This window comes from Pipistrellus hanaki, assembly GCF_964339955.1.
Source record: "Pipistrellus hanaki genome assembly, chromosome: 9".
NCBI classification, from domain to species: domain Eukaryota; kingdom Metazoa; phylum Chordata; class Mammalia; order Chiroptera; family Vespertilionidae; genus Pipistrellus; species Pipistrellus hanaki.
This window is the reverse complement of record NC_140511.1, coordinates 68,864,430-68,891,320: the sequence shown is the minus strand read 5'-3', so window position 1 is coordinate 68,891,320 and position 26,891 is coordinate 68,864,430. Positions and strand designations below refer to the sequence as shown.

The 26,891-nt window shown below is 39.1% G+C and overlaps 1 protein-coding gene across 1 annotated transcript in view; it reads left to right on the top strand.

Moving 5' to 3' along the window:
* The window catches only part of HSD17B12 (hydroxysteroid 17-beta dehydrogenase 12), a 117,288-nt gene extending 90,511 nt beyond the window's left edge, over nucleotides 1-26,777 (top strand). Inside the window, exons 5-11 of the mRNA XM_084894004.1 lie at nucleotides 1,860-1,924; nucleotides 2,722-2,766; nucleotides 11,701-11,735; nucleotides 18,771-18,852; nucleotides 20,802-20,867; nucleotides 25,689-25,838; nucleotides 26,099-26,777. Coding sequence (XP_084750130.1) covers nucleotides 1,860-1,924; nucleotides 2,722-2,766; nucleotides 11,701-11,735; nucleotides 18,771-18,852; nucleotides 20,802-20,867; nucleotides 25,689-25,838; nucleotides 26,099-26,203 — 548 coding nt within the window. The 3' untranslated portion in view covers nucleotides 26,204-26,777. The remainder of the gene's footprint in view (nucleotides 1-1,859; nucleotides 1,925-2,721; nucleotides 2,767-11,700; nucleotides 11,736-18,770; nucleotides 18,853-20,801; nucleotides 20,868-25,688; nucleotides 25,839-26,098) is intronic.
* Nucleotides 26,778-26,891: the final 114 nt, after the last annotated feature.

The window sequence follows — 26,891 nt, the reverse complement described above, 5'->3', positions numbered from 1 at the left end:
GACTTTTTAAAGACTATTTTATGTGGAGCACTTTAATAGATATTTTGGGTGTTGCTGTTTCTCTTAATCATGCTGTAAATAAGTTATTTATCCTTTCTAATTCTGAAGATGGTTAAAGCAAAGTCCAGTGAGTATAAAGTCCCACCTGCAACTAGTTTGGGCTTAATTTTAACAGCTCTTTTATAGAATTGAATCCCAGAACCCTTGGTGGATAGAGAACCTATTGAATAAAACAAAAATGGATTTGGACTTGCTGTTATTAATTATGTGTAGATACTATGCCTATTCAGATGGGTAAGAATCCTAATTAAATACAGTTTACATTGTCATTATCTTTTGCTTTCAGATTTTCAGGCAGGTTTCAGCGATCTTGTTCAGGCCATGCTGACCAAATTGTGCAAGTAGAATCTTGAGACTCACAGCCTCAAGTGACTGGCTTACTGCTAAATATAGAACTCTTATTGAGTTCCTTTGAGCTACTAATTTTGTTAGTCTATTGAAAAAGTTACTATTACTACTATCAGGTTTATCAGGCACAATTCCTTATGAGCTTTAGAAGACAATCATAACTTCATTATCTTTTTGCTACTGAAACCTTTCTTGTAATACTTCACAGTTTTATTAAATATCAGTATCAGATTTCTATTTATTCTCCAATTATTACTGATATTTTTTTTCTGAACTGAAGACTGGATGAAGGCATATGAGGGCTTTAATGTAGTGGTTAAGGGCCTAGCCTCTGAAGTCAAATTTCCTGAGTTTGAATTTCTTCTCTCTGATCTTGGGTGAGTAATTTAACTGCTGTGAACTTCAGTTTTCTAATATGTATAAGGGAGGTAATGTAGTTGTTATGATGATTAAATACAGATAGATAGATAGGTAGACAGATAGATAGATAATCCATTTCACTATGTATTTGGTTAAAATAAATTCTAAGATATTTTATTTGTATGATTCCTGCAAATATTCCTTATTCTGGGTTTGTCTTTGTCTTTTCTGGGCTAAGGAAGCTAAAGGATATCTGAGTGATAGTCATGTACCTAATTAGATATGCTTATTCATAGTTTCTCACTTGTCTTGTAGCTCCAATCTTAGGTAGGTGGTTGAGGAGTAGGAATACAGGAAGACTAAGGCAAGACTTCAAGGCCTATGGGCTAGTAGGCAAGGATGGTTTGCTGGAGATAATTGACCCACTCTCTTGGCCTTCACAGAGAAGCCTTCTCTCACTTCCCAGATAAGCTCAGATGCTCCAGACATAGACTCCTATAACACTTTGTACTTTGTAATGAAATAATTGTTTTAATTCTTTTTGTGTAGTGCCTTTCTCTTTCTACTCAATTGTATGCTCCATGATGCCAGAGACTGACTTTTCCTTCAGGTTTTGTTGGATGACTGAATGAGCTCTCATTTCAGAGTTGAAGAAACAGATGCCTTTCCTATGTGACTTATCCCAAGTCACACATTTTCTGAAATGGTTATAAGTGGAAATCAAGTTTCCAGTTTACCTTACTACAGTATTCTCTGCTCTTTCTGCTCTGAAAATGTAAGATCTAGAAAGGAGTTGAGCAATGTCTACAAATAACTATTACAGAGGCAGAATAGGCATACTCCAAGGGGTTATGGAAATTGGAAGGTGAACGTAAGTTCTTTTGTCAGGAGCTGGGTGTGGTAGGTACAAACAGGTTTAATGACAGAGGAGACTCTTGAACTGTACACACATGGATACATTTTTGAATAGAAAGTTGTGGAAAATGTCACTCCAACCATAAATAGTATTATTGAAACCTTTAATCCCAATATATTTTTTAAAATCTATGAAATATATATGTTAGCAGGCTAACAATCTTGTCTTATTTCAGTGAACAATGTGGGAGTAGCATATGAGTATCCTGAATTCTTTTTGGACATTCCTGACTTGGACAACGTAAGTCTTTCTTTGTATATTATGATAACAAAAGGAATGCATGCAAGTATTGGGAAGACAGTGTGGTAAAATGGCTCAGACTGTGAGCCCTGGAGTCCAGCTGCCTGAGGTTCAATCCTTGGCCCTTCTACTTGTTACTTGAGTTACTCTGAGGGTGATCTCTACCATACTTTGTCCCTTGCCATACAATAGACTTTATAAGGGGGTTGAATGAGAAAATATTTATAATGCCATTTGTACAGTACCAGGGATAATAATAGCTTTGTTTTAAGTATTAGGATTCTGAACACTAATTTAAAAATCATAAAGTTGTTAATAGACAACAATATACTAGTGATTCAGGTAGACTAGCTCTACCAAAATGAAAGCTGTATCCTTGATGCATGCATAATTCTTAATAAAGACTAAAAGAGGGTATCATTGAAGGACTATGTAAAATTAAAAAAAAATTGTTGAGATCCTTAGTTTCAATCATTTCTCCTTTTTATATTAGCAGAGAGGAAATTACAAATGGTTCATATTTACTTTAGATTAAGTTTGTCTTTTTGCTTTCAGATTTGACTTGCACAGGTACCATGCGTTTTTCAGATTAGCATGAATTGCTTGCTTTTGGTAGAAAAGTACTATAACAATGAGAGTACTAGTAAAATAAAATCTCTCCATCCCAACTCCTGTCATTTCCCGAGACCTCTGCTGTTCCCCAGGGAAACTTTCAATGCATCTCCAGATCATTCAGATCACATGTGTATTTTGTGGTCATTTCCATGATCTATATAAAATAATATGTTTTTTTGCAGACCATCAAGAAAATGATAACTGTTAACATTCTTTCTGTTTGTAAGGTAAGCAGCTTCTCAGCCTTTTTTGTCTTTTTTGTTTAAGGACACTGAAATAATCAGCTTGTTCATTTCAGTCAACTCCTCTTTCGATGTATATATGTTTTCCAGATAAAAGTGGTCTATTTCCTTATGTCTTCAGGAAGTAGAAAGAACTGAATACCAAACTGGTGTCTGTATAATTTTGCTTTTTAATAACGAGACATTAATTAAATGCCTCTATTATATGCAACCCTATGGTAGGCCCAGGGATCAGACAATTTAACTTAGGCTTAAGATTGATTTTTACAAAGTTTTCATCTATATGCAAGTCATCATTGGTAAATTGTTTCCCTTTTATATTTTCTGGTGATACATGTAAGTTAATGAGTTAAATATTGTGGTAAAGTATTGTATGGGAAGTATGGGATGATAAAGAACAATTTTTCTTAGCCACATGTAAAAACAACTCTAGTTTCTAGTTGCTAGGCATGTATTATAGCCTTGTCACTTGTATATGCTGACCAAAGACACCATAGCTAATATATGCTAAAGTGAAGACTAGCAAATCTAAAATCAATTAAAAAGAAAAACATATTTTAAAAAATGAGTGTTAAAATTATGTATATGTTTCATAATATATTATAATGAGTTAATGATGAAAAATATGTTCGAATGTTTAAATTTTATTTTATAGAATTGATACTAGCTATTATACAAATTAGTCTCCTGGTAATTTTAATCCCTCTGTCAAATAAACAATACAAAACTTTATACTAGACACGTTAGTATTTTCTCCTGCTTGTCAGAACTGAACTGAACTGGTGTATACACTTATAGTAAAAACCCTGGCCTACTCGGTCTCACAAAACATGCGTTTTTGGTTGGCAGTATACAGAACACTAATGATAAAAGGCCAAGGTCCAGACCTTGATCTGTGAGAACCAGTCAGCTTGCTGTGTTACATGGCCACACACTGCATCCTTCAAGCAGCATCTGAGCACAGATGAGCCTGTGTGGTGGTGGTCACCTCATGTCCCTCCTTAAAGAATGAGCAGTGCAGGGGGCAAATGTGGAGAAAGCAGCTCAAACCCAACAGCACTGTAGAGCACCTTTAGTTTGTTCAAAATAATGATGAAATAAAAGTGAACCACCAGTCCTAATACCTTGACAAATTATAAAATGCTTCTCCCACCTCTTCATTCTTCCTCTTCCACTTTCTCTTTTTACACTGTCAAATATGCTTGTTCCCATGAAATGAGATAGTGGAGCAAATGCTAAATTATGAAACATACCATCTCCTATTATATTGTTGACTAGAGGCCTGGGTGCACAAAATACATGCACAGGTAGTGTCCCTAGGCCTGGCCAGCAATCAGGGCTGATTGGGGCCTTCTAGCTGCCAGCCAGAGCCTTTCTTTGTTCCACACCATCCCCTGGTGCATCATAGTGAGTGATGGAACTTCTGGCCTCTTGGTCGAATTCCTAAGAGGACGCTTTGCATATTAGCCTTTGATATATGTAGTTGGGAAGGATCACAAGCAGAACTGGATAAATGCTTAACATTTTTGAATATTAACTCGTTTTTTTGCAAATCAAATCTCACTTATGACACTCAGAGCATTTGCCATTTAAAACACTCTTCATTAAGCCAAATAATCATTCTTTATTTTTAATGTAAGTATGAATTTTCCTGTACCTTAGTTATGCGCACTTTATTGGAAAAACCATTTAAAACTATTTAGTTGTCATGGAGTTAATGACATCTGGAGCACAGCCCCTTTTTATTGTACTGTAGACAGGCGTCTGAGCAGTTACCATCTCTGCAGCACAGTTGGGTAGTTCAGGTATGAAAGGTTTGGCTCACAGCGGGAGGCGAGTGGTGGGGCAGCTAACCTGAAGGCCAGAAAAGTAAGTTAAGACATGATTATGCAGCAAAGCTGAGTGCTGTGCTCAAAACGATGGAGAGCCACAGGAGGCTGAAAAGGAGAAATAGGTGTGATCTGATCTACCTTTCAGAAAGGCAGGTCTAGTGGCAGGAGGGACATGGCAATACGTATGTTACAGTATATGCGTTTGTCTTGCTTATACTGAGAAAAGGGCATTGGCCTTGATGAAGTTTTGTGTGTGGCCTCCCGGATTCAGTGCTCTTTCATGCTGCTGTCATCTGTCCTGTGGTATATTTTGATGAATTGTGCCTATTGTCCTTTTGTTGACTGTGTTATGTTGCCACGGCCAGGGCTGCATTTTCAGTAGGAATGGTTGTTTGGAGCCCTGGGGTAACTTAAAACAAGATGAGAATTGGTCTGGCTCTAGAATCTTACAAGGTTTTATGGTGGCTGGACATCAGGGGAACTAGGGCATGGATGTCTGCAGCCTAAAGCCACAATAAATACATCAAAAAGGTTTATATAAGAAAGAGAAAATCCTCTTCTAACCACCAGTGTTGGTCAAAGTATTATCTCCTTACCAAACCATGATAGGGGTTGACTGGCTGCAAAGCATGCTGGGAATTTGGAGATGTTTGCTGGTAGGGCCGCAGCATCTTTTAAGTTAGGTGCTATGCATTGAGTGACCTGGCTTTACATTCCTTCAGGTCCAGGATTATTGCTTGGTCCATGTGCTCCTATCCTATATGAGTAGGTCAGATCATTGTAAAAATCACTTAAGTGTCATATTCCATTAGAAGAATAATAAAAATGAAATATCTTGACCAAAAGAATTAGAGGTTGTCACCAGCCGAAGTAGTGGTGAGTGGTACAGAAGAATACTGGGAGAGAAATGCCAGCCGAATGCTTTTGCCAATAGATCCTTTATGGTGAATCATAGAGTCCAGTTTAGTCCTCTCTCCCAGCCACCAAGCCCTCCAGTTCACTTTTCATCTTACTCAGTAGTTAGGTTTGTTCCTTTTTTTCTCTCTCAGTGACTTACTTAACTGGGCTTTCTCTTTACCAGGCATGATACTGTTAGTTGAAGCAACCTAAGGGATGTTTAGAAGTCTTGTTGCTTGCTTTCCAATTTTGCTTTCAAATCTTTCAAATCCTGCAGAGCAGGTAAATGCCAAGGTAAGAAGAGCCAGGAGTATGGAAATTCTATATAGGTGGCCAATATGACAGATAGATTAGCCTTAACCTGGAAGAGAGCCCTACTAGCTGGGGATTTTTCCTTGTGATTTCAGATGGTCTGTGACTAAAATCCTATATAATAAAAGCCTAATATGCTAAGTGTCTGGTCAGCCATTCAACCAATCAAAGTATAATATGCTCATGATATCTAAGGTCGCTCAAACACTCACTGTGCCATGCACTGACCATAAGGGGGCAAGATGCTCTAACTGGTAGATTAGCTTGCTCATGGGGGCTGGCCAATGGGAACTGAACGAGATGGGCCAGACATGCCTTGGAGCCCTCCCGTATCCTTCCCGGGCTGGCCAACCTCTCTCATCCCTCCCCTGCCCCAGTCATGTACCATTGGGGTCCCTCGGCCTGGCCTGTGCCCTCTCACAATCTGGGACCCCTTGGGGGATGTCAAAGAGCCGGTTTCAGCCCGATCCTGCAGGTCAGGCCAAGGGACCCCTCTGGTGCACGAATTCGTGCAATAGGCCTCTAGTCTAAGATAATGACCTTCAGAGCAGAAATGGTGGAGTTCAGAGGGCATTAAACATCCAGATATTGAACCACACTCTTCTAAAACAGTTCTCGTTTCATGCCTGGAGGGCTTTACATCTCAAAGCACAGAGATTTTGCAAATTAAATTGTTGTGCTGCTATTGGTTATTAGAGGAATCATGAAAAAGGAAGAAGTGCCACAACTCCAGAGGCAGGCAAATACAAGTCCAGTCTCCACATGTAGGATAACGAGCTTCACACTAATCCAAGGACAAGTTTTAAAATAGACCTTGTGTTGCTTGCTTCTGATTTGAGATCACTTGTTTTAGCATTTGCCGTAATTGGAGTTGCCATCCTTCCTCCAATTTGTTTTTTTATTTCTTTAATAATTTTTAAGATCTCAGGACACCATACACTATCACTTTTCAGATGGACACTGCCAAAACTAGCTCCCCAAGGGTGGGAAAATCATTCCTTCTGATGATATTGGACCCAGAAGCTGTTACTGGTTTGGTGAATAAGGTGGATCACAGGGAATGACCCTGGCTAGACTTAAATCCCTTAGGAAATTTCTATCTTACCTTTCTTAGAGCAAAGAAGGAAGTAGGTGAGGGTGTGACCCAAGGTAAAGTTTATTAGTAACCTCCACTTTGAGTGAAGTACCACTGAGTTTGGTTTGCTTTATTTGAGGATGAGGAGGAAGAGTGTTAAGCAGGGGATCAGAATGTAGTTCTTCCTTCATCAGCTATTCAACCAGAGTGGGAACTTGAAACCATGTTTTATTAGGAATTGTTGGAAGAACTAGAGATGTTCAGAGTGAAGAAAGGAAACATGCATCTCTCTCTCTCTCTCTCCCTCTCTCTTTCTCCCTCTCTCTCTCTCTCTCTTTCTCTCTCTCTCTCTCTCTCTCTCTCACACACACACACACACACACACACACACACGCACACACACACACACCATCAAGGCCAGTTCTACCTCCTATTTTGCAAATCAACTTTTTTTCCCGAGTAATACTTCCCAGATTCCAAGCCGTGAAATTTCTCAGCTATCAATAGAATTACTGGTGTAGCCTTGTCTTCTTCTTAGTCTCCATATTCTAGCCAAAGTGCTATTTACATCGGATTGGGTTGCACCCCTGTTAAATCCTTCAGCACCTTCTCCTTTTCCTCAAGACCAAATCTTGAATGTGACCTACAGACAGGGAAGGACTCACCTGACTTGGTCCCTGCTCACCTCCCCAGTTTCCCTTCAGATCTCTCCGCCTCCAACTGTGCTCAGGTCAGAGCACCTTCATTCAGGCCTTTGAACCGAATGTTCCTTCAGGCTGGTCTCTCTCTATGGAAGTCTCCCTTGTCCAGACTTTCACTAATTCTACTCATCCTTTAGTTCTCAATTAAAGTTTATGCACTTGAAGGTGGGGTTGGGGTAGGGAGCCTTCCTGATCCCTCCAGAAGAGACAAGGTCTCTCGGACAGTTTCAGCGCACACCGCCTGTCTTCTCTTTGCTCAGCTTTTCACTTTTGGTTGAGTGTCTCCCTACAGATTGTGAATAGCATGAGGACTGGTACCATGTCCTTTTTTTTCTTTCCATTTCAGAGCCCCAAGCCTCAAATGTGGTGGGTATAAAATGAATGCTTTTTGAATTAAAATAAAAGAATGAATGAAAAAAATAAAAATGCTAATTCTTTGGGGATAAGGATCACACTTACTGTATGGGACCCTAGAAGGGTGAACTTGGATCAGTTGTTGATATTTACACTGGAGTAAATTATAAGAACTTCCTAATCTTTGAATCTGCCAGAAGGGGAATGGGCAGACGGTAAGTTCCTTTTCCGATTCTAGGTCTAACCAGTAATCTGTGGGCTGAATGTGCCCTACCAACATACTTCAGTTGGCTTAAGCAGTGTTTTCAAAACTGGGACATTTCATACCCACACTTCTAGCTTCTCTTGGGAAAAATCTGAAAATCAGGAAACACCGAGCTGAACTGCTGAGTGGCAACAAGTGATTAGAGCTGAGTGGCAACAAGTGATTAAGCTGAGTAGCAGCTAATTATGCTAAATAGTTAGGCTTGCAATCTCCAGATTTCCGCAGTCCCCACTAGTCTCTATTGTCTGATTTGCTGTACTAGTGTATGTTAGTACCTGGCCCTTTTAGGCATTTGGGTTTGCATTTCCCTGTTCAGAGAATTCCAGACATTCAGTCTATTCAAACTGCAGAACTACTTAGTGATGTTGAGAGATTAGAATGGTTTTGACTAAATAAATTTCTTCCATCTCTATGATCATCAGAAATTAAGGCACTTGGAGTATTTGAAAAACTAACTTTTTCCTTCTGATACCACTATGTACTCGTGGTATGTTACTCAGCTGGAAGTAGATAATGCTATGCCCTATCTGTTGGTGATAAATGTTTGAATAGGGGGGTGGGGTGCAGATGGATGAAAAACACAGGTGAAGCATTTGTTTCCTTTTTCTTGCGTGGATTTGCCTCGGGCTGTGACATGGTACCAGTAGGGGGAGCTCTCTATTAATTTGGAAATCCCTGAGAAGAATCTGTTGAGCATTCTAATTGTATTTAATTTAGGGATTATGCTAAGAATTTATCCCCCACCCTGCCCCAAGAATTCAAGTTAACAACATTAGGAAATTAATAAATTACAGGAAGGTGAGTATGGCCTTCACCACTGAACCCCACCCAGGGCTTCTCTAGATGAAGACGTTACAAGTTAATAGCCAGAATGCTTTAGTGCATTTGAAAGCAGCTTTCATTATGCTCCTCCATTTTCTCGATGACTGGGGACATTTAGCCATGGGGTCTCATAGTAATGGGCTGTTCCAAACACAGCTACAAAATGTTGGGTTTGCAAAATTGAATGACAACTGCTGTTTCAATAGTTTCCATCTTAAAAAACAAAACAAAAACGGAGTAGTTGCTGGTTGGTTCTAAGGTTCTTTCTAGCTCAGAGTAAAGCTAGTAAAGGAGAAGTTTCTTACATGTGGGCGAAAATGTAAAGATCTCTTTGAGAACTTTAGGGATTCTTTTCTCCTAAAATCTGTCACTTTTTAAGAAGTCTGCTTATTTTGGGAAAATTTAAGTGATGGAAACTTTTAGCATATTATATTGATAGTATGCTAACTTTAGAAAAAACCGTCTAGGATGATATGTGTTTTTTTATTTTAAATTTTTGACAGTTTATAAGTTATGGCTTTAGATTCATTAATAATTGACACATTATTATTTCCAAAGCCCTCTGTTTTTTGAAAGCTCTTTTACTTTTGTTACATTATTTTAGCATATATCAAACCATAATTTTTTACAAAATGTTTGGTTTTTATGGCGTTGGGTTGAATTTCAGGTTAAGTCATGCAGGTGGGAGGAAATGGCAAGGAAGACTCTTACCTTCCACAAAGACTTAAACATTAATAAAGAAGAAAATCAAATAGTATGTAGAGATCTCAGAGCACACTCTAAACTTTACCTAATTAAGCTTTCATCCCCTGCACAGTAAATATTCAGTTAGCCATACAGGTTAAATTGTAAGGGTTTCTAATTAAGTTCTATTTTTGGTAGCACAGAGCACAAATTATACAGTTTTCCAAAGGAAATGTGTGCTATTTTATTCTAATATGACTTCCAATTGAGTTACCATCTAATTTCTCCAAAACAGGCATTATGCAACAGTTTTGCTGCTTCATGTAATTCTTTTCATTGTTATGCTATGGTTTTTAAAATTATTGTTAATGATACCAATTGAGAACTTGCTTAAAGCATTTGTATTATTTTTCTTCTAATTTGTGTGAGCTCATTTTTCAGTTGCTTGAATTTAGATCCTGTTTACTCCAAGCAGGTTACTCTGGGATAGAGGGCAGGGCAAAAGTGAACAAAGTGGCTACTAGTCTACGGCCATACCACCCTGAACGCGCCCGATCTCGTCTGATCTCGGAAGCTAAGCAGGGTCGGGCCTGGTTAGTACTTGGATGGGAGAACAAAGTGGCTACTAGTATTTGTGGTGTCCTAATTATTGTGTGAATAGCCTGGATTCTAAAACAAGTTGTTATACTCTATTTCTTATCCTATATAATAAAAGGCTAATATGCAAATCAACCGAGCGGTGGAAGGAATGATCACTGTGGCACACACTGACCACCAGCGGGCAGACGTTCAATGCAGGAACTGCCCCCCTGGTGGTCAGTGTACTCCCACAGTGGGAGCACTGCTCAGCCAGAAGCTGGACTCAGGGCTGGTGAGCACAGCGGTGATGGCAGGAGCCTCTCCTGCTAAGGACCCCCTCATTCTGCGCTCCCCCCCTCCCAATGTCCATCTGGGGGTCTGCACCCTTTTGCTTGGACACCTCTCCCCCACCCCAAGTACATGAATGTTTTGCCCTGGGCCTCTAGTTTACATAAATAGTGATATAGGTGACAATATATGTCTTCTTATTTTACTAAATTATCTTGAATTTTAATGTTTTCATTTGAAATTTGGTTGTCTTTCTGAGATTTATGAAATAGTGTTTCCTTTGTACTGCTCTCTCCCCAAAATGACCAAGTGCTAGGGGTTACATAATACAAAAATAATTTGCTTGCAAAAAATGGTGATATCTAGGAGTTGAGAATTCATGTTTTAACCTCAGAGCTTTATTATGTGGCCTTGACTAAGCCAGTGAATATCTTAATTTCCTTAGTTAAACATGGCTTACTAAATAAAACAGTTTACAAATGGTCTCTGTCATCATCTTCTCTGTATATAGTAAACAGTTATGAAGTCCTTTAATAAAGCATGTATTGTTTTTCCATTATTGGTTACTTGAGATCACAAATTAACCTCAACTTTCTCTAAGGATGAGTTTCAATCATAGCTGACTAGAGCAACAAGAGAAATGAATGCGAAGAAGTCCTTATTATTTGCCAACATGCCATTCTTTGGCCTTCTTCTAAAGGCTTTTTTGAAGGGGAAGATCATTTGAGCCTTTGAGATGAGAAAGCTTAAGCAATCTTGTAGGCACATTATTTCTTGTGATAACCCTTGTCCTTTCCTGCGAATGCATTTTGAGATACTTAGATTTCACTGTAAATCTTTAATTATTTGAAGATCTCCATGCCAGTATTAACATATCAGGTAAGAATAATTTTAGCCAAGTTCACAAAGTATTCCCAGTGTTCTCTCCGGTAATTTCATCTGATTCCTTTTCTTGGCACCTATCACATAGAATCTATAAAATAGAGGTGCTGTCTGTAGAGATGGTGAGCGGCTTTGTGATTCCCTTCTTGTTTGCATGGGTGGGTTCTTTTCACTTTTTCTCTGCTGCATCCCCAGCTGTCACAAATGTTTTGTTTTTCTCTTTTGCAGATGACACGCTTAGTGCTGCCTGGCATGGTAGAAAGGTGAGTCACGAGCTCACGCTCCAAACTGGAGAGACAGAGCTCATGGTTATTTATAGGGAGAATCCTTTCTTTGAAAAAAATTCACTAAAGTGACTAATGAACCTCTCCTCCATGTCTTAGTGACAGTAATGAGTCACAGGGCGAAGTGTGAGTCATCTGGTGGGGGAGGCTTTTTCCACTCGATTCCCTTTTCATTCCCCTCTCCAGGGTTGCAGTGGTTCCTTTAGATCTGGATAAAAAGTCTGCCTGAGTCACCAACACTAACTCAATTGCCTGCTGTTCTGAGGGGGTGGATAGAGTTCCTGGGATATCCCGGGGAATCCCCTCTCAGAGCTGTGTGCTCTCAGAGCCCAAACCAGTGGAGTTTCATGAAGAGAGGCCCATTCCTCTGGTTTTCCGGATTTTCCTGGGAGCATGGGTATATGAGGAACCTGGGCTATGAAGTGATTATAAGATGTCAGCCCCACCCTTGGAGGAAAAAGACTATGTCCACTAGCCTCGTTGTTCCACTTTATATTGAGTTCCACTAGAACGTGCTGGATGTCTTCATTTTTTTATTGAGAAATGTGTTGTTGAGTTCTTACATTTGAAATAGCATGAAGTGTCAAATTGTGATGAAACTTTGTTCTTGCCTTGGAAAAGCCTGAAGGATGGCTTAGACCTTCAAAGAAAACTCGTTGAAAAGAGCTGGGCTTGCATCTTGAGCTAGCTTGCTCATTTGCTAAATTTAGGGCTTCATAGTCATCCTTCCTCTGCAAAATAGCTTTGAGTTTAAAAGACCCTTCAAAGGAATCATAGCTTTGAAAAGGGAAGACGTAGGACCCTACCTCTGTGAAGAAACCTCTGCAACCAGCTTCAGGCAGGGATTACAGCTAATGTTTATTGAGTATATACCCTGTTTCCCCCAAAATAAGACAGTGTCTTATATTAATTTTTTCTCCCAAAGTTGCGCTACGTCTTATTTTCAGGGGATGTCTTATCTTTCCATGCGCTAGGTCTTATTTTCGGAGGATGTCTTATTTTCGGGGAAACACGGGTATTATGTGCCAGGTGTTGTACCAAGAGCATGCTCTATGTTAACTCCTTTAACCTTGATAGCCTCCCACCATTGCACAGATGAGGAAACTGAGGTTAGGAATCCATTTTATTTGGCATCTGTAGAGACCGGTTCAGAAACTGCTTCTAGTTTCTTTCTTCTAAGGTTCTTTGTTTGTAATTCCATTTTATATGTAGTTTTTTATATTTTAATAGCTTGTTTTTAGACAAATTTCCCTTTAAAATCTTCAAGCTGCTTATTGTTGGTTGACCATGGGCGTGTGTCCCCCTGAGGGTCAGATATGGAAGGGACAGTAGTCAAACCATACAAGAACCTTAAAAAACTGCAGAGAATTAGGGCAGACAGAATAGAACTTGGGAGGGATGAAATTTGGGCCATCATCTTAGTCTTACTTTGGCAGCTGCAAGTGATATGATATTAATTCAGAATGGGAAGTTTATCCATTAAAAAAGAAAGACTCACATACTTATAAATCATAGCGGGTATCATAAAAGGCATTTTTAGTGTGTTGGTGAAAAACTAAATTAAAAAAACACCATTGTGATATCTTTGCATATCATAAAATATTAGATTCTAAGAGTCATAGAATTTCAGTACTTTAAGTTAAATGAGTGCTATGAAGCTACATATTTAGTAACTGCACTAGGCCCTAGGAACTTCACTCCTATCTCTGTAGACCTCACAGTCATATCACAGTTATAGTTGGAGCATTAGATAAAAATAAAGAATGCAAAGAAAAGGATCCATCCATTCAACAGGCAGTCATTAAATAAATTTTATCATGGAGTACACAGAAGAGTCATGGATCCTTACCTTCAAGAAATCAAGTTGATTTTAAGTTGAGGTTGAGAAATGATCTGGCGAAAGCCATCATAGGCTGGACTGAAACTGGCATCATGGGGGTGATTGTGGCGCGTGGATTTTATGAAACTGCTCTTTTAGTTAGGGGGAATAACAGCTATATTCACTTGTGTTAAAAGAGTTTCTAGTTGAATTAGTCAAGGTAGGCTAACTACTATAACAGACCACCCCCAAATCTCAGTGGTTTAACACCAGAATAGTTGATTTTTCCCTTGCAGCACAGCCAATATGAATTAGTGGTCAGGGCTCTGCCCTACCTAGTTACTCAGGGTCTCAGGCTCCTTCCATCTAGGGCCTCCCCTCTTCTTCCCTTGGGCCTTGCAGTTCTCTAATGAGTCCTCTGGATCCAGCTAACAGATGAGGTAAGAGAATAAAAATGGTTTTATGGAGGTTTCATGGGCCAGGCCTGGAAGTGCTGTAATCAGCTCTGCCCACATTCCATTGTCCAGAACTCAGTCAGAGGCTGTGTGCCCAAGAAGAAAGAAAAACTCAAATTTACCAGCTCATCTGATAAGCCTCATACATTATAAGTGATTATTTTATAGCCTGCACTTTACACTGTCCCCAAATGGCATATTTCCTATGCTTGGTTACCACTGGATTTGTATCTACATTGAGTAAAAGCAGAGTCTTGTATAAAGATCCTTTGTTGTTGTTTTTCCCCCTTGCACTGATTCTGTCTCTGATGTATGAGATTTTCCAAACCCTGTAGAACTATAGCCGAAGGCCAACTGACCATCACTAAACAAATATCTGCAATCAAACCAAGGTATTATATTACCAGAGAGGTAGAAAGTGCATAATTGCATTATAGAGGAAATTTGCTCTTTCCACTTCCCTGGAATTATAAACATCGTGTACAGCTGGAGCCAGGAGGTGGTTGCCATAACAACCATGGAAAAGCTAAAAATAGCTTCTTTCATACTGTATTGCTTAAGGTGGAATTATGACATGTTATGGTGTTTTAGGACAGGCAGTTCTCTTTTGTGTGGTAAGTGTTTGCAAACTTTCTTCAACAAAGAAATATTTGTACACTGCTCTTAGATTGCTAGTTCTAATTATCTACCTGACCCCCATGTTCCAGGATTCTCTTCTGGCCTAGAACTATTTTGATATGTTTCTCGGTCTTCTTGAGAGCCTGTTTAGAGAACTGTCTGTACCAAGTTCAGTTTTCTGTTCAAGCTTAGAAATGAAAGCAGTGACCCTCCAAGAGCACACTTAGACATGGGAATATGAGTAATTGTGACAGTCTTTTTTACACAGTCTCCCTTGACTGCCATCAAACTCTACATGCAGTGAGCCGTCCACATTAGGGTTGACCATGCTCCGTTTCTTCATAGCAGCAATTACGTCCCACCTCTCTCTCCTCACCTGCAGTGTGGGGCAGTGAGGAGGTTCCCGAGGAAGACAGAAATCGGTGACTTACTCCAGAGGGGACCTATCACTTCCTCTGTGACAATAGTCTTTTCCTAGAGCTATGGTTAAGGTTACTACAACAGACCGATGGAATAGTGGGGCATGTGCAGAAGAATAAAGGATTGGCATTTTTAAAATCCAGGTGACAATGGAGGAGAGTGCTGTGATTGGGAATTCTATCCATAAGAAGCTGTGAATGCACGATGTTGAGTTTTATAGGGTTGGGCGAGTTGAACATTTCACTTGTGAGAAGGGCTAGTAATTGAAGAGAACATGCTTATGGGAAAAAGGTGCTTCCTTATCAGCAATGGTGTTCTCTGCTCTGCTTCTGCGGCACTTTATTTCTAGTAGAGCCTCAGTGACTTGCACGACTGAGACACCATCATGTGGCTGTTAGCAAGTAAGAAGCGAGATGCATTAAGGATATTGTATCAGAAAATACTACCTGGCTTGTTTATTTGAATTATTTGTCATAACAAACTGGAAATGCGGTGAAGCAATGTGAGTCTTCATTATGAACTTCAGCAAATATTCTTAATGTACCTTCCGATCCATCTTAGAATTGTTCCCCAAGTTCCCGGAAAACGAGAGATTAACCAGGGCTTGGTTTTATGTTTGTTTCTGTGTGCTATTAAGTGCAGCCCATTTTGTCCTTCTGCTTGATATAACAGAGCTGTCATGAGCCTGGCTGTGCCATGGAAACCGGCTTGAGGTCACTAATTCTGCTTAGAGGATTAGAGCTCAACAAAGTAGTTGATTTTAAAGCCCAGTCCTCTATGCCTTGCACTCCCAAATGTTCACCCCCCCATCTCTGCATAAAGAACAGGTCCTGTATACAGTATAAGGATTGAGGCAGCTAGACCGGTGTGTTATTTATGATTCAGACAAAACTAAGGTGAATATGATTATCTTTAGAGAGACAGAGAGGGGTTTTTGTACAGTCTTGTGTGTTGGTGTGGGAGGAAGGCTCTTGCTGGACAAACAAATCCTTGTGCTTCTTGGTAGCACGGAGTTTTTGTAGAAGGGGTATTTTCCCCGCTGCCATTTTTGTAGGGTTTTAAATGCTTTCCTTTTATAAATGCACTTAGGTCTAGTGCATTCTCGCTTTATATTTGCTTGGTCTTAGACTTGTTTTGATGTATTTTGGAGTCCAAATATTGTGTTGTGAATAAAGCACCCTCAAATTGTGACTTTTCACTAATTCAAACTAACTCTGCCTCCTGGAAATTTTAATTAGGGTGGAATATTTGAGAAACCAAAATCTTCGTTGACTCAAGGAGTAAACAGTTAAAGAAGCGCAAGTGCATGATTGTGACCTACTTGATTATTGGTCTATTGTATTGGAAAACAAGAAAGAAGTTTTTGTTATCGTTAAGTGAATTTTCCTATACTGAAATCATTGCTTTGGTGAATGAAGTTTTAATAGGCCATTCTAGTGAGAACTTACCACTCTTTTAGCTTCCATTTCTTTGGGATCTGCTTTGAGCTTAAAGATGGCACCTTCCATATATCATAAATATACATGTTCTCTCTCTTTTTTACATATGTATTGCGATACATTTCACATACTATAAAATTCACTCATTTATAAAGTGTATAATTTGGTGGTTTCTAGTATATTCACAAAGCTATGAGGCCATCACTGCAACCTAGTTTCAGAATATTTCAACACTGTGAAAAGATAAAGATATTTTAAGCATCATAAATTGATGCTATATTAAACACCTCCAGCAGTAGAAGTGATTTTTAGACTACGTTGATCAAAGGAATTTCTCATAAATATAGATAAAATGAAGTTACTAGTCATTGCTAATTCACGTGTTTTTATCTTTTAATGATTGGCTTCTAACTCCCGCTAGAAACTCTTACACTCTTACCTTAAAATTTAAAAGAAAAGGCTTTTCTGTCTCTGTCAGAGAAACAAGCAAAAGGTACATTAGAGCAAATATAGTCACTAATACTGTAATAAGTATGTATGGTGCCAGATGGGTACTAGAAATATTGAGGGGAACACTTTGTAAAGTTTATGATTATCTAATTACTATGCTATCCACCTGAAACTAATACAAAATAATACCGGATTTTTAAAAATACAAAAAATTATATAATTAAAACATTGACTAAATTCCAACTTTTTTCAAAACCCCAATATGACATTTTCAAATTTGAGATTTGATTTCTGTGACTAAAATGTTTATGGATTTCATTATTTAGGAAAGTTTGGATTACAGATAAGGACTTCAATGAAAAAACACACAAAAACAAACTTGTTTCCAATGACCCATTAAGCTGAGGATCCAGACTCTATTTGACCGTTGATGTGGCATCTTGCCCAGAGGCTGGCAGATGCACTAGGTGAACTTTTGGGATTATTTCCTTTCAGATTTATGTCTAATATAATGCCATGTAATCATGTTTCTCTTATTATTTTGTATTAAAAAGACGTATCTAGTCCCTTCTTTTAATATTGAAAAAAAAAAATAGTCTGGCCGGTGTTGCTCAGTGGTTGAGCATTGACCTATGAACCAGGAGGTCAGGATTTAATTTCCAATCAGGCACATGCCCGGGTTTGGGGCTTGATCCCCAGCAGAGGGCATGCAGGAGGCAGCCAATCAATTAGTCCCTCTCATCATTGATGTTTCTTTCTCTTCCTCCTCCCATCCTCTCTGAAAACAAAAATGTAAGGAAAAACAGACTTTGGGGGAAGTAAATTCAGACAAAGAATAATGAGAAACTGGGTTGAAGGAAAGGAATGTTATCTATAGGACAGGAGATGGGTGAGGTCAGGTTGCCATAGCTAAAGAGGGGGCCCAACCCCAATGAGAAGAATGGATTTGAGGGGGGACGAGTTGTTTGTTAAATCTAAAATTCCCCAAACCCTCATTACACACTTTATCTAGCCCATACATGCTTGCTAACAACACATATATTCACAGTATTGCTTTCCTCAAACTACTTTCATTTATTTGTAGAATTAGTAACTCCTGATAACTTTCCGACTTTTAACTTTAAGTAGTCTCTAAAAGTAACAGTAGAGGCTTTCAAGCTTTGCCTTTGGCTAAAGAATATGGTTTGAGGAGCTATAGTATCGCATGTTAGAGTCAACTCTTCATTTAGCACTTGAATACCCAGGGTGTAGGAGGGCAGGACCTGTCACTTCCAGGTTTTATTAAGTACTGTTACATGCTCAGACTGTGCTGAATGTTTTGAGGAAAAGTGAGGACAAAGGCTATGATGTCCAGGAGCTTATGGTTTTGTTGAAGGAGAGAAATATGTGTGCACATAAAATGCTTAAATACTACTTAAATACTATAGCAAGGGAGTATGTGATGATATGCTTAAAAAAAAAAAAAAAGCATGCAAGGAGTATGAGTGTTTCTAAAGTGAGAATTATTGATGCTATGGGCAGAGAAGGCCTCAGAAGGTGGAGATCAACTCCAGGACACTGTAGATCTGATCAGGTCATGCCCCAGAATACTAAGACTCAGAAATGAGCTAATTGCAAATAAGAGCTATTTTTAGTTGATTGAGTTATGCCTCACTCACTGACCAAGCATATCACATGCTGATGATAGGCAAGGAAAGATGTGTGTTAGAAAAACAGCCAGGTCGTTCTGTTTCAAACCTGTATCTCCATCTGTAATTTACAAACAGTTTTGTGTATGATTTCATTCTGTTTATGGAACATTTTCCTTATATAGATCTAAAGGCGTGATTCTGAACATCTCCTCCGCCAGTGGCATGTGTCCGGTTCCACTGCTGACCATCTACTCTGCAACCAAGGTGAATAATTTTTTAGTAAATCGTGTTGGAATGAGAATGAAGAATTATTTTTAATCTCAGTTTTCAAATGGAATGAGAAGAAAAGGAAAATACCCTACACTGGTTTCAGGAGAGCCAAAGCCAATGAGAACCGATTGGTATAACTTTATAAACAGGACACCAAGATCTCAGATCCACAGATGGTATTTTTCCTCCCACTAAATTACTGCTGTTAAAATTGATTTTGAACTTTCCAGAGAAAGTTGGCCTAGGCCAGATAGCTCAGTCGATCAGAACATAATGTTAATGAATCTAAGATTGGGGATTTGATTGATGAATAAGTCACCTTCATATAGCATCAGTTCAAGTAAGCAGAGCTGAGTAGAAGGATTGCAGCCAGTCAGCACTTAAATACACATAGTAAGCACAAGATAGACTGTATTTTGATACATTATTCAGAATTCACAGATATTTCTTGGCACTCTGGAATGAGAGAATTTTACAGAACTTTGTGTAAAGTGTCATAATTTTATATACCACCATTCACCTCTTCATGTTACTAGGAAGATAATTTAGAATGCATTTCCAACTGCCTGCAGGTCAGTAGTACCATTTGCATATACATTGTGGAGGCGTAGGATACATCTCTGAAATGGATATGCCTGCTGTGAGGTGCTGAGGTGCTGAAATTAAATAAGCTTTTAGGGGTGAATGAGCAAAATATAATACACTGGAGGCTCAGTGCATGAAATTTTGCACTGTGGCGTGGGGAGGAGAGTGGGGGGGGGCGGTCCCCTCAGTCCAGCCTGTGCCCTCTCACAGTCTGGGAGCCTTGGAGGGATGTCCGACTGACAGCTTAGGCCCCCTCCCCTAAGCCAGCAGTCAGACATTTTTAGTGCTGCTGCGGAGTTGAGAGAGGCTCCCACCACTGCTGCTGCTCTTGCCAGCCATGAGCCTGGCTTCTGGCTGAGCAGTGCTCCCTCTGCAGGAGTGCACTGACCACCAGGGGGCAGCTCCTGCATTGAGCGTCTGCCCCCTGGTGGTCATAGCGAACGGCTGAGTGGCCTTAGCACATCATTAGCATATTATGCTTTGATTGACCAAACGATCAGACACTTAACATATTAAGCTTTTATTATATAGGATAATAAGAGCTCATGATAGATCAGGGAAGGAAAAGAGCAATACGCCTGCCTTCCTTTTCACTGGCTTTGTGTCCACTGGAAAAACATAAACGGCAACTCTGTTTTCTATGCAATCTACTTGTTTTCTGTGGCTCTGAAACACACAGTGGACATGTGATAGTGAGTGCCAGGTGTTTGGAAGTGATCAGTGAACTCCAACTGCTTACCTGTTCTGCTGCATGGACACAAGACTAATTATTGGGATTCTAGTAGAGTCATTATTGAGACTTTGCATTTTAAGCCCGAGGTTGAGTTCACATTTGAAAAATGGCCCTGTACATTGCATTTCACAGGTAGATTTAAAGTTGTACTGTTACAAGAAGATGAGCTGTCATGTTCATCTCTACACTTCCTGAACCCCACAGGGCCAAGAAGATGCTTGTTCTTTGCTTCTCTTTATTGACAACAAAATCCCCATAGAACAGAATTGAACAGAATTTATATTTTATTTCTGTTCGAATGGCAAGTTGGGAGTAGGACTGCATCCTTTGTTGTATAATCAAACATTTCTTCTTTCTGAAAAAAGAAAAGAGCCTTTTCCAGTTAAGTCAAAATTTGATCTAAATATTATATTTGGTGAGAGAATAATTTAGTGGCAGGTAAAAATGACTTGAGGGCTTGAGGTGTTTGTCTGAGGTCTCTTCTGCATTCTTTTTGAAATAAAAAGAATGATTAGAAGCTATAGTGTTAACTGGGATAGTTTATTATTTTTGTTTCCATGGCTACAAATCAGACAGATTGATCTGATGTGATGTGTGTTTTCTTCTCACTCCCACCCCCTCCCAGGCTTTTGTAGATTTCTTCTCTCAGTGCCTCCATGAGGAATACAAGAGCAAGGGCATCTTTGTGCAGGTGAGTAGAGTTTGTTTCAGTTAAGTATTCCTGTTTTTGTGTGGTTTCCACAGCAACTATTGCTGTCCTGGTAACGAAAGAAAATCACATTCCTAAGTAAGTGAATGTGATGTTAGCACACGATTAAAGACGTGGGGTTTTTTTTGTTTTTTGTTTTTTCCTTATGCACTTCAAATATAATTTTTTAAAAAAAATATTCCTTAGAATTTTTAAGTCGGGAAACCAGGAGTAGAACTACATGCAGTGTAAACAGTTGAAGAATAATTATTGTAAGTTCTTAGGATTTTATTTAGAGAGAATTAGACTATTAATATCTTTTAGCTGCCAGGTATATAAAGTGTGCCCTGACTGTTCCAATGCCCTGTGTAATAACCACAAGAGAGGGTCAAGAGCTGAACAAAATTGATTTTTATTAGAGCAAGGATGACAGTAAGCATCCGGGTGATGTAGATATAGTAGTGATTTTTAACAGTTTAAAAATTGTGGTAAAATATACATAACAGAAAACACCATTTACCAATTTTTAAGTATTTAGTTTAGTGGCATTAAATACATTCACATCATTGGGTAAACATCACCACCATCATCTCCAGAATTTTTTTCATCTTCCCAAACTGAAACTGTACCCATTAAACATGTATTCTCCATTTCCTCCCTCCTTTCCCCCCAGTTCCTGCCAGGCACCATTCTACTTTCTGTCCCTCTGAATTTGACTACCCTACGTACTTCATATGAATAGAATCATACAGTATTTGTCCTTTGGGGACTGGCTTTTTTCATTTAGCATAGTGTCTTCAAGGTTCATCCGTGTTGCAGCAGATGTCAGAATTTCCTTTTTAAAGCTGAATAATATTCCATTGTATGGATGTACCACATCGTGTTTATCTATTCATTTGACTTCATTTTTTCCCTAGTAATGATGAATTATGTAACTTCATTGATCATTGTCTTCCTTCATATGAATTCATTCAGGGTTTAAACTTGGAATGAATTTGGTGAAAATATAAAAATTCAGCCAAAACCGGTTTGGCTCAGTGGTCTGCAGACTGAAAGGTCCCAGATTCGATTCCAGTAAAGGGCATGTACATTGGTTGCGGGCACATCCCCAATAGGGGGTGTGCAAGAGGCAGCTGGTCGATGCCTCTCTCTCATTGACATTTCTAGCTCTCTATCTCTCTCCCTTCCTCCTCTCTGTAAAATATCAATAAAATATATTTTAATGATATATAAAAATTCAGATGTTGGTGAGGGGAAGTACAGGTGTCATTTCTGTGTGAACATATCAGAATGCTGAAGTCTCATGTTAGTTCTTACCAGAGGGACAAAACAATCTGCCCTCTATATACATACGACACTCGGTTAAAAATGATTGGCTTTCTCTGGTGGTGTTTCTGTTGGCACATTTTTTGGACTAGGAGTCTTTCCTGCCCACTCCATCCCACGTGCCGTTTCCTGGTGATATTGTTAAAATACCAGGCAGGCAAGGCTGCTTTCCTTGGTGGTCTTCCAGTGGATGTCCAACATCTTTTGGACTGAATTGAAATTCCCCTCAACTTCTTTCCCATAATTCCATAAGAGCATTTAAAATTTCCTTCATGAATTCAGATTTGCTGTTATGGGGGCATTTCCTGGAAATGCAAATAAACCATAGTGACTGAGTGATATCAAGGGCCTTAGGGCGAAGTTTGAGCCTGAGAAACCCTGTCTAATAATTTTTCAGTAGAGGGCAAGAATTGTTTTTTCATAACCTCATCAAAAGTGTACTTTGTTGGTGTAAACTATCTGTCCTCATTATTGCCCTGCATTAAAGCATAGTCCAAATTATGTTGAACTCATTGAAAGAGCACAATCAGAAGTAGCCTAATTGGCTAGTTGGTGGACCCTTCTGTGTGCCCTGCACTGGCCATTTATGCTGAGCAGGTAAGAAAGAGCTGACACTAGGATGATATTCTGAAACTTTACTTTTTGAATTCATTCTGTAAAACTTTCAGAAGCCTTGTTTTTCAAAAAATGTTTTATTTGGAAATAATTTCAAATCTACAAAAAAATTGCAAGAGTAAGAATAATACAAGGAATATCCAAATGCCCTTTCCTCAGATTCAGTCACTGTTAACATTTTACTCCATTTATTTTATCATTGGTAAATGAGTTGCATACATCATGGTTCTTTACCTCTAAATACTTGAGTGTATATTTCCAAAAATAAGGAGATTCTTTTATATAACCACAATACAGCTACCAACTTCAGTGTTAACACGGGATATAATTTATTTTATTTTATTTAACACAGGATATAAAATTATTTATAATATATAATAAATATATATAATTGCTTTTTTACAGAGAGGAAGGGATGGGGATAGAAAGTTAGGAACATCAATGAGAGAGAAACATCTATCAGCTGCCTCTTGCACACCCCCTACTGGGGATGTGCCCGCAACCAAGGTACATCCCTTGCCTGGAATCGAACCTGGGACCCTTCAGTCCGTAGGCCAATGCCCTATCCACTGAGCCAAACCTGTTAGGGCATGGATATAATATTTTTATCTAGTTTGCCACTTACACTCCCAATTTGTAATCCCCATATTTTATAGCAGCTTTTATCTCCAGTAAATAATTCAGTCTTGGACCAGGTATTATCTAGTTGCCCTGCCTCTTTAGTGTCTTTTAACCTGGAATACACCCACAGCCTTTGTCTTTTATGGTATTGGCATTTTTTATGAATATAGTACTCCTGCTTTTTTTTTTTTAACTGAACAGATCCTGAAATGGCAAATGAATACACAGATTTAAGGACAAAAACTTCCCCCATGTGCCTCATAGAAACTGCAGCTTCTGCCTTAAGAATATGTGCCTGTTAAGACTAGTGAATTTAATGCTCATAAAAGACAGATTAAACACCATGTCTAAACTCCATATTGTGCAAATAGACGAGCCTGGATCCATGTGTTTCAAAGCATGGTTGTGAATTGTTCTGGTTATTTTTAAATGCGAGAAGGTGTGAGTAGTACTCATGGCTGCATGACAGATGTTCTCCCATGTGAAGTTATGAGATCCAGTGTTGAATTCTTAAATACCGGCCATGCAGCATGGGACGTCCATCCTTCCACTGCCCCATGACATTGCATTGTAGTAGCTTTTTGGTTCCTAATTTAGGTCCTTTGAATTGTTTCATTAAAACCAGATACCTAAGCCAGCTGCTCCAGTGTGTGAGAAAAAAGACCAAGTTGTCTCCAGGGATTTTTTTTTTTTTAATAGGCTGGCAAAGACCAAACTTCAGCTTTGCTTTGTGGCTGAGTTAATTATTTTCAGTTCAGGATTCCGAATTTGAAGGCCAGAGCACTTGCCCAAATCTATAGCTGTAAAGATCTAGTCTGTTTCAGTTGGCAGTATTTAAAATGGCAAATTGTTGAGCTTAAGCAACTTTTAACATTTGCTCTGCCCGACATACTTCGTATGAAAATATAAGTATCTTCTTGACCTGGTCACTGTAATGTTTCCCTGAGTAAGCAGGAAAGATGGGTTAATTATTGCTTATTGGTTTTTTTGTTTAACTGAAGGATGTACCTAGATGACAGGTATTTATTTTACATAATTTGAAATGTTACATAGTACCCAGGTAAGTGTGCCTTTGTTTAAATGGGTGATCTGGCTTAAGCTCAGGCATATCTAAAATTGTGGCTTATACTCTGTTACATTGTCAGCCTCCTGGTGTAAATGGCTTCCCGGACTGCAGCAGGGGAAAGGCCCAGGCTTCCTTCAGTGCTGCATAGCGGAATGTTCTGCTGCTGATTCCTTTAGTAGCTCCTCTTTGTGCTTCTGCTCCGTTCTAGGTACCGTTCTAAGCGTTGGCAGTATAGTGGCTTGTACTCCATATTGTGCAAATAGACGAGCCTGGATCCATGACATCTGTCATGCAGCCATGAGTACTACTCACACCTTCTCGCATTTAAAAATAACCAGAACAATTCACAACCATGCTTTGTTCTTAGAGTTCACACTCTGGCAGTCAGTACTGTCCAGTGACTGGATTTCGTTTTCTGTGCTGCTCAGCCTTCCTCCTGCCACTGCCTCACATGCACCTTATAGATAGACCATACTGAACCGCTTACCCTACTCTGAGGACATTGCACTTCCTGGTGTGCTCTTTCTGTTCCCAGTACCCAAAATGTCCTTCCCTGTTTACCTGGCAAACCCTTCCACTTCGTTTAAGTCTCAGCTCAAAAGTTATTTCATCTCCGACTCCCTCCTTCCTCTACCAGGCCATGTTAAGCGCCTTGATTTGAAACCATTGTGGAGATAATTGAATGCTCTTTTCAGAATAGAATGTACACTTAGCTTGTCTCCTTTCCTCCACCTCCAGATGAGTTAGCTGAGTGAGGAGTTGACTTATGGCGCCATCAAGTGGTTTGGCCAGGCACTGTGACTTCATTCTGATCCAAATAGTCCAATTTATGCAGATACAGATATATAAAGGGATGGGTTGTTATAATCAAGTAATTGGGAAATACAAGATCATCTGTCTTGAGAAGCTGAACACTTTAGAAGCTCATGGTCTATATATGCAAACAGTTTTTTAATCTTCATTCTTTTTGTAACCAGGAAGCCTTGAGGCATAGCGCTGTGACATGATTTGCTTACGTTCTCCTACTTAATAATAGCAAAGTTTATAGAACTCAGAAATTTATATAATGTTATTAATCAAACTTTATATTTCATCAGAATGTTTCTGCCACACAGCAGTCAAGCATCACTGTGAATCCTGAGTTTGTGGCCTCCTAATCAATGGCATGTTTTCTTCTGGGGGGTGTTGCCTTTCAGAGTGTCCTGCCCTTCTATGTCGCTACGAAACTGGCTAAAATCCGGAAAACAACTCTGACCATACCCTCTTCAGAGGCATATGTGAAGTCGGCATTGAAAACAGTGGGATTGACAACCCGAACCAATGGATACCCGATCCATTCTCTAATGGTAGGTAGATTTCTAAGTCCCAGATCAGCACTTGGGTGTGTGTTTTCTTTTCCTCCATTGAGTCATAAAAATGATGTGATAAATTTATATATATATAGGCTAGACTTACTAACGAGTCATCTGTGTTTTATTTTAAAAACCCAGGAACTCTAAAATCTACCTATAAGTTTAAAAAAACTATAGTAAAACCTAAGATCACGTGTTTTAATTTAGCTCAAACTATAGGCTGTAATTACATATCTCCCCATTTCTTTTCCTAGGGTGTATTTGCCTCCATGGTGCCTTCTTGGTTATATATGAAAATGGGCATGCGTATGGGCTTGTCCACGCGGGCTCGCTATCTGAAGAAAGTCAAGAAGAACTAAGCGTTGATAACTGCTCTTTGTAGCTCGGCCAGATGCTCCGGCCTCCACACGCTCCCCGCGGGCCACCCACCCCGCTCCCAAATCGTCGGTCATTTTAATAGTTACTCATAAGGCTAAATGAGGCCATAATCAGGAGCTCCTGACATATATTCTGGGTGCTACCAGCAGCAGTTATTGTGTAGTTTAATATAAATGCTCATATCAATTGGATATAGAACTAATATTAACAAGAATAACTTAATGAGAAGGTGCACAAGTTTAGCAAATCACAGAAGGCTAGAGTCGGGCATAAGGCCCAGCAGATTCATCTGGCCCAAAATGCCAATGATGACTCTTGTATCTTCTTTGAAACATACTTTAAAAAGTCACGGCCAGCTATTCGTTCTTGTTTTTAACAGTTTGAGGGCCTGGAGATGAATATATTTACACTGGGAGGATACACTGCAGTTTGCATAGTTCCTTTGTAAGCTTTTCTAAAGGCCTGTCCCCGTTTGTATGTTTATATGGAACTATTCTTTTTCCAAATAGCTAATGAGAAAATTAATTTGGAGGGTTTTTTGTGTTTTTTTTTTTTTTTTTTTTTTTTTTTACACGTGAAGACTATAAAAATATGCTTTCTTTTAATACATATTTCTTCTCAGTTTAAATGTATGTAGCTACTTTAAGGTGTATGGTATGATTTATAAAA